Source organism: Larus michahellis, chromosome 6 (assembly GCF_964199755.1).
Source record: "Larus michahellis chromosome 6, bLarMic1.1, whole genome shotgun sequence".
NCBI classification, from domain to species: Eukaryota; Metazoa; Chordata; class Aves; order Charadriiformes; family Laridae; genus Larus; species Larus michahellis.
The window spans coordinates 5,094,513-5,107,553 of record NC_133901.1 but is presented as its reverse complement, the minus strand read 5'-3'; the positions used below and the strand labels follow the sequence as shown (position 1 = coordinate 5,107,553).

Genomic DNA, 13,041 nt, shown 5'->3' with positions numbered 1-13,041 from the left:
GGTGCTTTTAGTCACAAAAAGCTCTAGCATTATTTGTACCAATATGATTAAACACGGATGTAACCGTTCTACATTTGTATGGGGTGAAAGGCTGAGTTCTTTTCTACTTGGGCTTTCACCGATGCTACGTGGAACAGCTCTGATTTCCAGCAACGGAAGGAAAACTGCAAATCAAATGATTCTCTGAGATGGTTTTTAAGTAGAATTTAAGAAAAAGTCTAGAAAACTAACCACGCTCTGTCAAACAGGGTACAAAATCTTTATTCACCAATAAGTTAAGTGTTCTTATAAATAGATGTTCTAGTCTTTTGTACACTGTATTGAGTATAAAGTTGAGCTTCAATTATTCCTCAGACTCTGATCCTTCTTCATCCTGGCTGATTTGGAAGTAGCGTAGTTCGTACGTCTCCTTGTCAGACGCAACGACACGAAGCCAGTCACGCAGATTATTCTTCTTGAGGTACTTCTTTGTGAGGTATTTTAGGTACCTTTAAAAGAGTAAACTTACATCAGAACTTTCTCATTTAACAACCCTTACTGATGTCAGCACTCGACCCAAGACATGGCCCTAGCAGGGCAACACCACATTAATTATATCCAGACATAAAAAAACCTATCATATATAACACACAATAAAAGTATATTTTCATTCCAGATACATAAGAATTTATAATCTGATGCTTTTCGACTGCACAGCACAACGCCAATAACTCAAAAGCATTGAGAAGTGGTTCAAAACCTTGGTCTAACGTAACAGTTACCAGTCCATCTGTACCAGCAAATGAAGGGGGGGATGCAGGGAAGGAACTGTACCTCTCATCAGCGCACTCACCTGTTGCATGCCCTAACATACAAAGCACTTTAAGGCTCCATTTGACTTAAAGTGTTCTTTTGCAACAACACGTATTGCGTACACATACATTTTAAGACAACCAATTAAGTGATAAACCAGCCACCTGTGACATGAACACATTATGACATTTCAAAGCCCGTATTTCCTTGATACGCTTCTAACAACCTTTATAAAGCATCTCTGTATTACTATGCTTATATTAGAAGGAGCGTTATTTGCAATCAAGTCTTAAGTTTTAAAAAGCAGTTTTTAAAATATCTACTATTATAAATACGTTTGAATTAGGTCTTTCAGTAACGCTTATAAGTGCTACGAAGGTTGGGGCTAACACCTCCTCTGTAGGTAACAGAAGCGCATCATGTTCAATATAGCACTGTTCAAAACCCACTATCACAAAAACAACAAAAGGAAATCTATGCCAACCTTTTAGAAAATTGCTTCTCGGATGTCACTGTGATCTTGTTCTTCAGACGTTCAATGTGAACGGTGTTGCCCAAGTTCCCAGTTTTTCCATTGACCTTAACCTTCTCCTTTAGGAACTGTTCCTGTTTCAACATTAAAGAAATAGAACACTAGGGAATGGCACCCTAGGTATGAACTAGGGAAGGGACCCTAGCCACAGAGCAATATTAAAAATCACTGTTTACTTACGTCCTGATAGCAAGTATTTACAATGCAGTAAGATTTTACAGTGTGTAATAAAAAAAAAAAAATCACCCCTGTGCTAAAATAGGATTCAATTTAAAATACTTCTCTTCATGAATAGGTATGAACCATGTCGTCTATAAAAGACATCTAAACCCAAGAAACTTTTGAAAAGTGCTGATAATTTAAAGAACAGCTGTTGATTTTACTAGTTTAAAAGGTAACTTTTCAGTTGTAATTCAGTTGTCCTCCTGTACCAAGACTGTATATATATACATATACATATATATATATATATATACATACACACACACACTATGCACCGGAAGTATGAGCAAAACCACGACTTACAAAATTCCCAGAATCAAAGATTCCATCTTCCACAGGATGGGTCAAGTCAAGGCAGAACTTCCAGGTTGACTTTTTAGATTTTCTGTCCTTTTGCTAAAACACACAGAAAAAACCCAACCCTTTAACAACCCACAACCGAAAACCTTTTATTAGAGGGACGCGGGGGGGGGGGGGGGGAGGGGGGGGAGGAAGGCAGAGGGTGCCCCGGCAGCGGCGGGCGCCGGCCCAGGCCGACACCGCCTGGAGAGCGGGGCTCACTGCAGCCAGCTCGCCCAGGCCCAGGCCCCGGCCCCGGCCGGCCGCCACCCACTCGAGGCCCGCTCAGGGAGAGGCCCGCTGGCCACCGGCGGGGCGAAGGCCACCAGCTCCCTCACACCGCCCTCACCGAGCCCGGGAAGCACCCCGGCCCCGCAGTCGTCCTCCCACGGCCCTCACCGGCGCCATGCTGCCGCCCGGCCGCTCCCACAGAAAGGACGGTTGGATGGGCACGCCACGCTTTTATACTCGGCCAGACGTCATCACGTAAGCGCGCGGGGCGGGGCAGCGCCCCCGCACGGCCAGCAGCATGGCGGGAGAAGGCGCGGGGGGCGGTGTCAGGCCAGGCGTCGGTCAGGGGAACAAACAGGCGGCACACGCTTTTAGCATGAAGGAGTCACCTTTTATTGAACTTTATTTCCCGATTTTAATTTTTATTAGGCAGGAACGCAAGCTCTCGCTCTCGTACGAGCGGCAGGCCGCGCCGCTCCGGCGGTGAGGCAATTCGCCTCAGGGAAGCAGAGGGGCCCAAGGCCTGGAGAACAGACCGTCCTCCCTGGCGCGTGCAGAGCAATCGACGGCTTCACCGAAGCATTAAAGACTCTCCAGCGGTCTCTATCACCTTAGCCAGCACCCAGATCCCCACAGCACCGACATCTTTATTAGTTATGGAGCAAAACACACATTTACATCTTTTCCCCCCAAACGTTTCCATGGTGTTGAGAACAATACAGCTTCCAAAACAGATACAGGTTTGAGCCACAAGGACTACCATGCCTGGTTCACATGATTTACAGGGTTTGGTTTTCGCTATGATCAGTAAAATGAGTCAATCGCCATCATTCCTCTTTCCCCCGGCATTTTGAAAGCCGCACCGAACAACGGTTACGCTTACAAGGTAACAGCACAGGACAACAGAGGTTTTCTGCGATACAGCAATACATAGCAAACGTTTCGTTTTAAGTTCACAAACCAAGTTACTCTCAGATGCCAAATACTGTAGGGCCAGGCTGCAGACGCTGGAGAGACTCCCGATGCTCTCAGCGTACCGTGCTGAACTCTCCACCACATTCCCAGCACAACGCCTCCAGGATCTATGCCTTCGGTAACATTCTCAGTGTGCAAGCGAGATACTCGAAATATCCTTAACAAGGTCCTTTTTCCCCCCCCTGAAGTTTAGTTCTACTGTAACAAACTACATTCTAAATTACTCAACCAAAAAAGGTGGGATTTATTGAATTTTGAATTCTGTGAGACTGACCTGCAGTAACCATAAGAGTCTGAACTGTCAACAAATTTGACTTCTTTACAGATTATGTAAAATTACCTGTATTGTGAAACTACAGACTGTGCACCATTTCTGGGTACGTTGTGGATTAGAAAAACCTGCGAGAGGCTTGAAAGCAGTTACGTTAAAACAATGAAATTCAGCTAACTTCTTAAAAAAAACAGCCCTGAGAACATGGCTCAACTAGCAGGAGCCTAGTTGAAAAACCATCATTATAAGCAAAAATTAGAAGGATCTATTGAAATCTTAAAGTATTATTTGCCAACATTTGAGGCAGGAAACACTGCAGTCTTTCAAATTCTGTAAAGTAGTAAGAGAAACTCAATGAATTGGAGCCATAAAAAAAATGCATTACTTGGAGTGGAAATCCTTTTCTTCACCTCCTAGTTTTCACAGCCTTTACTCTTAGCAATCGCCATCGGGTATTAAGAGTTTATAGTTCTCGGTTTCACACAAATTAAGTGTTAAGATAGTACTACAGAACAAGTACATTGGTAAGATTTGTTTTAAAGTAAAGCTATGAAAGGAGAATTTCCCAAAGCGTTTGGTTAGGGATCTTAAAACACGCATCTATATGGACTATTGATCACAAACAAAGTTTGTTGCAAACAATTCTGACAGTAAACTGAAACATCTTACTTCAGAAAAAATGCCTCAAATACATGTTCTAATTTAGAAGCAACTTTTAACTTTACTGAAACTCAGAGATTATGCTTGAGACTCATGCTTATGTATTACCTATGGGAAACTTCATGCATGACAAGCCAATGCTCTGCACTTCCATAGTGTTTGAAGTGCTTCACAAAAGACAACTAAGTATATAAGAACAAACCTATAATGAAGTACTTAATCATTTAAATCTTGCAGAACTGAAGGTTGCAATAGAAGGACATGCGTATGTCCCAAGGAGGACTCTTCTAGCAAGCTGGAGGACGTAAAACCTCTATCTTTAGATTGCTGTAGTACCTGAAACCTCCAGTCAGACCAGGAGCCTGTTTGTAGGAACGGGACAAAACCCAGCCCTCGCGCCGGAGAGCTTACAGTCTAAGTAAATGCTTAGATTGTGGGCCAGTGGCATCAAATACCTGCCTTCCAACATGGTTTTAGAGGACAGACAGGCACCTGAAAGTAGACTAAAGCACTACCAGAACAAGGACAAATCCAGGCCTTGTAGTCTTCAAGCACATTAGAAGTATTCATAATGCAGTGATAGTATTAGAACTTGCATTAGTTTGACATAGCAACCTATGACTTCCCATCTGACATCACACAGCTCAGCTTGCTGTCACGACCATCATCAATGGTTTCACAGCCACCTCCAAAGCCAACAAAGCCTGTCTTTCGGGTACCAGTTTGATGGAGAGGCAGAAAGGAGCATAGCAGAGACTAGCTTGAACTATTAAGCATGCACTTCAAAACTGTTCTCAATGCACTTCCACCTCTTGCATCTACAGCTTTTTCTAAAAGCGGTTTTGCCATTTCAGTCAAGGTGCTATTTACAGAGTTCACCTGCAATGTGTATTGTGCTCGGCAAGAGCATGTGGCAGTATCCTGCTTCTGCCAGGTGTCCCAGGTAACTGTGCTTTATTACCAGAGTATATTTATTGCTGTCTTACCTTCACTGTACTGCTTTCCCTGTCAGGAGAAGTCTATGGAAAATGCGTGGGTTTGCCATCTACATTAGACCTCCAAGATTTGCTAAGCCCTGCCACAGTATATACAAGGGCAGTTCAGGACAGTTGCCGTGAGCCCTTTGGGGGATTAGAGAGTACATACTATTAATGCTTAAAATGTTTCCAGCTTAAACAGCAGCATGAAGTCCGACTCTCCCTGCCAATAGAGTGTGACTCGTGCGTGCTGTCCAGGGCAGCATGCCACATGTTTACAAGTTGTCCTCCATCAGCCAACAGCCACTGAAGCTTAAGGCAAGTTCATGAAACAATTTAGCAACTGTGAAGACAGGTCTGAGCCCCGGGCTAAGGAAGTTTCCCACTCATGAAGAGTCACCAAGTCTTAGAATTCAAGTTGAACACCTTAAACAGGCGTAGGCTAGTTATCCTTCCATGTCTAGTTCTGTGAAGCCTTGTGTTTGCCTGTTAAGCTACTAAATAGTTAGAGGCATGCATGCATGTTTCAATGACTCAGAACTCCCTTGGAGAGGAGCTAGCTTTCATAACTACATAGCAATTTATTTACTTTTATAGTTAAGCCATGGTTGTTCAGTATTGTCTGTCAAGTCTATATTTTGAAAATACAATAGTTCCATTTCTTTTAAAAAGAATCACATGCATTTAGTTTAGGCTCAATGCTACAGTTTGTCCCACTTCTTGAAAAACGTGTGGTCCCTGTGCTACAAAAATATGGTCTGAACCTGAAGATTAAAACCTAAAGCTGGAAGCACTGCAACAGATTCCCATGGAGTTTGTCAGCCTTTTATAGTTTAAGATAAATACAATAAAGGAAAGCAATTGAACTGCATTTTTCTATTTTATTTTTCAAGTCTGACAAAGGCCTCGAGTGAAAGTCTATAGCTTTAACATCCATTCTTCACCTTTGTGTCCCCTTGACCTATCTATGTCTTATCTACCCAATATTCCAACTGCCTGCCTAAACCACAGGTAGGCTTTGACACCATTTTATCGTTACGATAAGCCAACAAGTTGGCAAAGAAGAATACAGAGGTAATACAGTTAAGTTGCACATGGCCACTGGGGCTTGGTCAAGCCAGCTGGCATTTTTGATCACTTGAGTTTCTTGGTCTAAAAGTTGCGATTGGCACCTACAGTTCTGCAAGAGTCCCAATCCACAAAATACTTAAGCTTTAAAAAAAAAAAAAAAAATGCTACTTTTATTGTCAGTTCTACCTAAACATGTCAAGAAAAATACTATTTGTGCTCTAGGTCACTTTATAATCCTAGATACCTACCAGCTTATCTAAAAGCCCCTGAATACTGTATTTTGTCTGTTCATACAGACAAACACTGTTTTGCTCAAGCAAATAAAAATATATCCACTAGTAACACCTGATTGGTTTCTTAGATCCATAGCTGAAACCCACAGGAATGTTAAAATAGTTACAATTAAGGAATTAAAATCTCAGTGATTTTGAAAACTGCCAGTTAGCCTGCAACACTAATCCAGAATCCAGCACGGCTTTTTAACAATTCAAAAAAGAAATGAGGTTGCTTGTGAAGGCCAGAGCTTTGGTGACAATAGGAACCAAATTTATAGATCTGTGGTTTGTCCAGACCTGAGCAGCTGCCCGAGCCTGGTGATCCTCTTTATTTGCAAGGCTTTATGGCTACAGCACATTCTTCATTCATTGCACTTATGACGGATATCTGGAAGAAAAGACAGATAGGTGAGCTCCAACCCAGGCCAGAGGAAACGCTCCAAAAGTTAGACTTTCACATTTTAATATCTATCCCATCCCTCTTGATAAGAAAAAAGGAAGCTGAAGCTGGTCGGTCATTGGAAGAATTTCCGCAATATCTGCCCTTCCCACTGATTTGCTCTTCTGCTGTCTGCTCTTTGCCATATTGGCCTGGCCGGCAGCCTGAGGTTTGCAGAGGAAGACAAACAAGCGCCTGCAATGGAGCTGAACTGGCAATTGGTGTAGCCCAGTAGAGACTTGCAGACAGGTTTGCTAAGATAACACATTAGACTACTCAGGCTACATCACAAACCTCTACACTTGGTCCTGATTAAGGAAGCCTCCACGGCTCCAATCCGCACTGTGCAGACAGCACTGTTAGGATTTGGGGGGTTGGAACTAGATGATATTTAAGGTCCCTTCCAACCTGAATCATTCTACGATTCTATGATTGATCTAGGCATTTGAGAGACACCCGTATCACCTCACTGTCAACCGAGCCAGGCTTCAGTGTCCTATTGAGTGCTCCAGGACAAAAGTCCTACATCTCAAAGGACCAGTTCCCGTGCTTCTAACCTGCTCTTCACAGAGAGACACAAACGGTCAATATCAGAATAAGATTTCTTCATTGTATGATCAAGTGGCATTAACCGTTAACTCTTCTCATCTGCCCTCTATGCTTACCTGCACATCTTCATTGGCATTGAATTTTCCTTCTATTTCTTTGCCAAGATCCCCTTCTGGCAACTTTAGATCCTCACGAACTTCACCACTTTCTGTCAGCAGGGAGAGATACCCATCCTGAATACCTATCAGCTGTGAAGAGAAGTTCACTTTTAGGAAATTTAACATCAGAGGTCACTAGTAGGCATCAGCTGAAGGCACAGTGAACTCTACCTGCTACGTTAATTCTTTAGTACTGTGTTTCTAACAGTTAAGAACCTAATTTACGTTCACTTTTAACAACAGTTGAGAGGACTGAGAGTTAGAAGCAACTGTAGCAAAAGCCAGTTGCTATGAAGAATCTGTCAAGATTCTAAGCTATCAAGAATCACCAGAACCCTGCTGGTTACTTCCCAGTATGAGGGGCACTGCAAAACCCATCGTTGTGAGTTGGAAGATGTATTCCTTCCAGGTCACTGGTTCAGCTTTTTACATCTGTGAATTAGAAACAATGACTGGAATGGTGCTCACCGAACACAGTGTATAAAGTATACAATGACTGAACTTCTATATCTTCATTTGTACAGTGAGATACTATCACTTACATTAAAGGCTGATAAATAAATGAGGGAATATCCACCAAGCTCTGGACCACTTTTATAATGCTGTTTTCAGCCTAACCAAAGGCCTGAGCTAAGGCGAACAGCTATCTTGACAGAGCAGGTTAGGACACCTGGAACACGTTAACAGTAAACCCAACAAGCAGCCCGAACAAGTCTGATAAACGGCAAGAATTTCAGTGGCAATGAGGACCCAAGAACATGAGAGAAAGATCACCAAGATAACATTAAGAATCTCCTGGAAAGTCTGTGCCCTAAGACAGGCCAGTCACGCTTTATTTAAACAGCATCAGTTGTCTTGAAGAGTTGTTAACACTCTGAACTTTGGCTTTGTCCAGCAACTGCAGCTTTCCAACTGACGTGGATGCATCAGTTCCTGACCAGAACTACTCCTAAGGCAATGGGAAGATAGCCAACACATTACAAATCAGAACCTGGATTGTGCTGCTTTTAAAAGGCGTCACAGAAGTTATAAGATATTGCCAAGTTCCCTTCATCCGAATATTTCAGAGCAGAGCTCAGGAGCACCAAAATTACCAAGATCAACTAAAGCCAGCTTCCACACAAGGAGCAGAAAGCACTGTAGCAAGTTAGAAGTGGCATCAGATGCAGCTTAAGACTGTCTAGTTGATTCATCTACCCTATGTAAGGGTGAAATTAAAAATTACAATATATGCTGAGCTTCAAGTTTACTTGAATTGAGACCTTGATTATCCTTTACCTAGTAATAACTTGCAGCAGGGATAACCTCTCTCCAAATTCTAAAGGATGGCAATATCACAAAGAATAAATGACCTTACAACATGAGCTAGAAAAAAACGTGGTTCTGAATCATGTCTATTACCTGTCATTTCTAAAGATTGTTACTACAACATGAGGTTGTTAGTACAGTAAGCAGCTCTCCCTCAGTGAACTCTGACCATTTTAACAATTCGGTAAATGCTATGAGTTCAGCAATGTCATGCCTAGACAGGCAAGTTCCATTAATTCTGACAACATTACTTTATTAATTGGGAGGCAGGTTTTGGGAGGAAGAGAGTTTACGTGTGGTATTAGGAAAATAAAGCCTCTTAATGTGTGGGAGGACACAGTGACTATTAACTCACCTGGTAATCATTCCTCTTAATATTTGGAACATCCATGTTATGAGTCGATGGGCAAATATCTTCGTATTTTTTACCAGTGAAGATATCAATACCAACGAGATGGACCTATAAGAAAAAAAAATAACATCGGTTACTGTTGGTCCTAGAGAAGCAAGATGCTATCGGTATTCGTGGTTCCACACAGCTTTCCAAGAGATCATGTGTAATACCAGATTCCGCCTAAAGCCTTTCCTTGTGGTATGAGAGCGGCCCAAGCACTGAGAGAAGGCCTCTCACACCCTTTCATAACACACTGTAGAAACACTACGTGAGAAGAGAAAAATCATCCACTGTTATCTTCCACAGCCTTCTGTAGTTTTACAACAGCAAGTGAGAGCTCTGAGTATGCAGTGGTTAAGAAAACATTTACTTCAAGTTCTGGCTGTTCTGAGAAACAGAACAGTGTCGGTGATAACGTGAAGGTTAGGAAGAAAAGAAGAGGTGGTTGTGCACAGAGATTAAAGCAGCTCCCACCTCCCTTTACGCTCTAGCAGCAGCTGCCCACTGCAGCCAGCCCCTGGATTACCTGTTCATAGCCTGCTCTTCTCAGGTCCCTTCACTCTCACAACTGTTTCAGTATTTATGAAAACTAGATCTGTCTAACAAAACAAGCCATAAGAAAAGTAAAGGGAATGAGACAGGAAAAAACTAGCAAGGTCTTGGCATACTCCAGCTTTGACAAATCCTAAGTACTTTACCCACCTACATGTATCATGCAAGGTTGTGGAAACTTACAACTCTAATTAATCCATGCTTGTAACAAATCTGCCTCTAAACTCTAATAAAGCCACCATAAAGCGTTGCTGAATGCATGACGGGGGAATCTAGCCTGGGTCCGAGCTCTAGACAGCTGTATGCGCCAACTGCTTCGGCAGCAGGAAGCCCAAGACAGCAGCCCAAGAATGTCCCTGCAGGGACAGGGGAGGGGGACGGTGCTCCTCACTCAGCGTTGGGAAAAGGAAAGCAGCAGTGAGGCAGGCCAGGAGAATCGGGGCAGAGCAGGCCCAGGGAGGTACCGGCTGTCGCCGGGCTCCTCGGGTTTACGTAACAGAGCGCCTCTGTGACGCCGAGCGCTGCGATAGTGACACTCCGCCAGCACGGGCGGACGCAGACTTGCTTCGGGGGGCAGCGACACCACAGCCCGACCGCGCCCGGGCGACTTCATCAACCCCCCTTCCAGAACGTGCTCTGCCCCTACTACAGAAAGAGGGGTTTACCATTATTAAAAGCTTTTTAATGAGTTAAGATTGAAAAAACCCCAACCCAACGCCCTTTCCTCAATCCTTTACGTTACAGGCAATTCCCCAGCTAACTCTGGAGCGGGAGAAGAGAGAGAGCTGCGGGAAAAGCAGCGGCAGGATGGAGAATAGGCTACCAAGGGAAAGCAGCCCTCCCTCCGGGCCAGCCGGTAGCCCCGGGGCCGGCTCACCTTGGCGTGGCCGTGCTTGCCGGTCTTGGAGGTGGACATCTCCACGATCTTGCAGGGGCGGCCCTTGAGCACCACGAAGCCGTTCTTCCGCAGCGCCGAGCACTGCATGGGGTAGGTGGAGGAGGCGCCGGCATCGCCCGTCGTGAAGTCGAGCTCGTCGGCCATGGCGGCGGCGGCGGGGGGGCTGCAGGCAAGCGAGAGGGTCGGCCCAGAGCCGCGGGGGCGGAGAGCCCCGGGATAAGGGGAGGGGGACCCCACCGCCTCCCCCCGGCGAGGCCACAGCGCGATGGCGGGGCCCGGCCCGCTTCCCTCCGCCACACGTGCCCGGCGGGCGGGGAGCCGCCATGTGCCGAGCCCACCCGCCCCCCGCCCCACTCCCGGTGGCGGCACCCACCGCCGGCCTCGCCTCACCCCCACTTCCCGGTCCCCTCAGGGCCGCGGCCCCTCTTACCTGGGGAGGGCGGTGCGGGGAGGCCGGTGGGGGGGGTCCCGGTGGCGGGGCGGGGCCGGGTCACGGCGGGTCACGTCGCCGCGCACACGCGCCCGACCACTGCAGCGGGAAGGGGCGGCGGGGAGCGCGCGCACCGCGCCCCGCCCCGCCCTGCCCCGCCCTCCGGCTTCCGCCGCCCGCCCCGCGGTCATTGGCCCGTGCTGACCACGTGCGCTCGCCCCCGCCTCCCCCCATCCTCTCCGGCGCCTACGGAGAGCGGTTGGGCTCAGCGCGCCCGCGCGCCCGTCGCGCGGCGCCGGCGCCGTTGTCGCCCTCGGCCGCCAGGCGGCGCCGCGCGCCTCCACCTCCGCCCCAGCCCCGCCCTCCCTCCCCCCGGCCGCCATCTTGGCGCTGAGGCGGGATGCGGCTTGCTGGGATGCGGGAATGCGGGATGTGGCTTCCTGGTGAGACCTCACCTGCAGTGCTGCGTCCAGCTCTGGGGCCCCCAACACAAGAAGGACATGGACCTGTTGGAGCGGGTCCAGAGGAGGCCACGAAGATGCTGGGAGGGCTGGAGCCCCTCTGCTATGGGGACAGGCTGAGAGAGTTGGGGGGGTTCAGCCTGGAGAAGAGAAGGCTCCGGGGGCGCCTTCCTGCGGCCTTCCAGTCCCTAAAGGGGGCCTACAGGAAAGATGGGGACAGGCTTTTTATCAGGGCCTGTTGAGACAGGATGGGGGGTAATTGCTTTAAACTGAAAGAGGGGAGATTTAGACTAGACATAAGAAAGAAATTCTTCACAATGAGGCTGGTGAAACCCTGGCCCAGGTTGCCCAGAGAGGTGGTCGATGCCCCATCCCTGGAAACACTCAAGGTCAGGTTGGACAGGACTCCGAGCAACCTGATCTAGTTGAAGGTGTCCCTGCCCATTGCAGGGGGTTGGGCTAGATGACAGTTAAAAGTCCCAAACGAAGCTATTCTGTGATCCTGTGAACACAAAGCCGTTCTATCTGCTTAATGTTTCCCCATTCAGAAAAATCAGAAACGAGCATTTTGGAAGTGCACAGTAATCAGTCAAAAGTGCCTGAAAGTCCCAAGAAAGCATGGTGAAAGCTTGCGTTTGTTAATGGAGGGACTCAGATGGCTCCATGACCTACCCCTTACCAGCAACGCTAACGGTACAACCCCTAATATCCAGACCCTGCACTGTCTGAGGAGAGGTGCACGGAGATGAACACAGCCACCAAGCCAGACAGGTGGATCCCGAGCGAAATAAGGCCAAACGGTTATTTTTGTTAGAACTCTGCAAGTCAGATGCTGTAGCACCTTTAGCTGTTTGACCGAATTCACCAGTTCTGTGGAGCTGCTGGTGGATGGGGCCCAGCCCAGCCTGGTGCCGTGTGGATAACTTGCTTTAAACACCGGATAAACAGAGTAACATAGAAATTCAGAGGCACGTGCGGCAGTGTTGTCGGAGCTGGCCTCTGCCATCAGCGCCGTGGGCTGCAGCATGCCGTCCTGTGTTTTCTGCCCTGAGATCCTGAGTTTGTTGTCTCTGTTCTAATGGGGTGGCCACAGGAGCCAGTTGTAAAGTCACATTTTAAAATTATTTCTAAGGGATCTTTTATTTAATTCACGTTAATCTGTGTGATCTGTTTGCCTGTGGTCCTGCCCTTGGTTACATAGATCCCACTACAAATTGTACAGCATGTACCCAAGCAGATAGGTTTGGCTTTCATTGACGTGGGGCCCTTTTATGATGCTCCAGCAGGTCGAGACGGTGACTCTCTTCTGTTACCGGGGTTTTCAGCGGATGTTGCCTCACCCAGCCCGCTCTAGAGATGATACGCTTTACCCTGGGGACCTACCCATTTTTCTTCTGTGTCAGCTGATAAACAGAGTCTGGGGCATTCTGTTAAGTGTTTTTACATGTGCAGTGTGTGTTTGTTTACCCGAAAATGTATGACTAGTTGCACATGCTTTTTTTCTTTT

The 13,041-nt window shown here is 46.7% G+C and overlaps 2 protein-coding genes across 2 annotated transcripts; both read right to left on the bottom strand.

Annotated features, from left to right (window-relative positions):
• Positions 1–238: 238 nt before the first annotated feature.
• On the bottom strand, positions 239–2,366 carry RPL22L1 (ribosomal protein L22 like 1). Its single transcript, XM_074590970.1, has 4 exons — positions 2,285–2,366; positions 1,850–1,942; positions 1,277–1,398; positions 239–488 (listed from the first exon to the last, which is right to left on the bottom strand). Exons 1-4 carry the CDS (start codon positions 2,291–2,293, stop codon positions 344–346), a joined length of 369 nt encoding a protein of 122 aa, XP_074447071.1. The 5' UTR covers positions 2,294–2,366; the 3' UTR covers positions 239–343.
• A 119-nt stretch (positions 2,367–2,485) lies between these two features.
• EIF5A2 (eukaryotic translation initiation factor 5A2) lies at positions 2,486–11,251 on the bottom strand. Its single transcript, XM_074590830.1, has 5 exons — positions 11,074–11,251; positions 10,623–10,806; positions 9,155–9,259; positions 7,450–7,581; positions 2,486–6,733 (listed from the first exon to the last, which is right to left on the bottom strand). The coding sequence occupies exons 2-5, from the start codon at positions 10,785–10,787 to the stop codon at positions 6,674–6,676; spliced, it is 462 nt and encodes a 153-aa protein (XP_074446931.1). The 5' UTR covers positions 10,788–10,806; positions 11,074–11,251; the 3' UTR covers positions 2,486–6,673.
• Between the last annotated feature and the right edge of the window lie 1,790 nt (positions 11,252–13,041).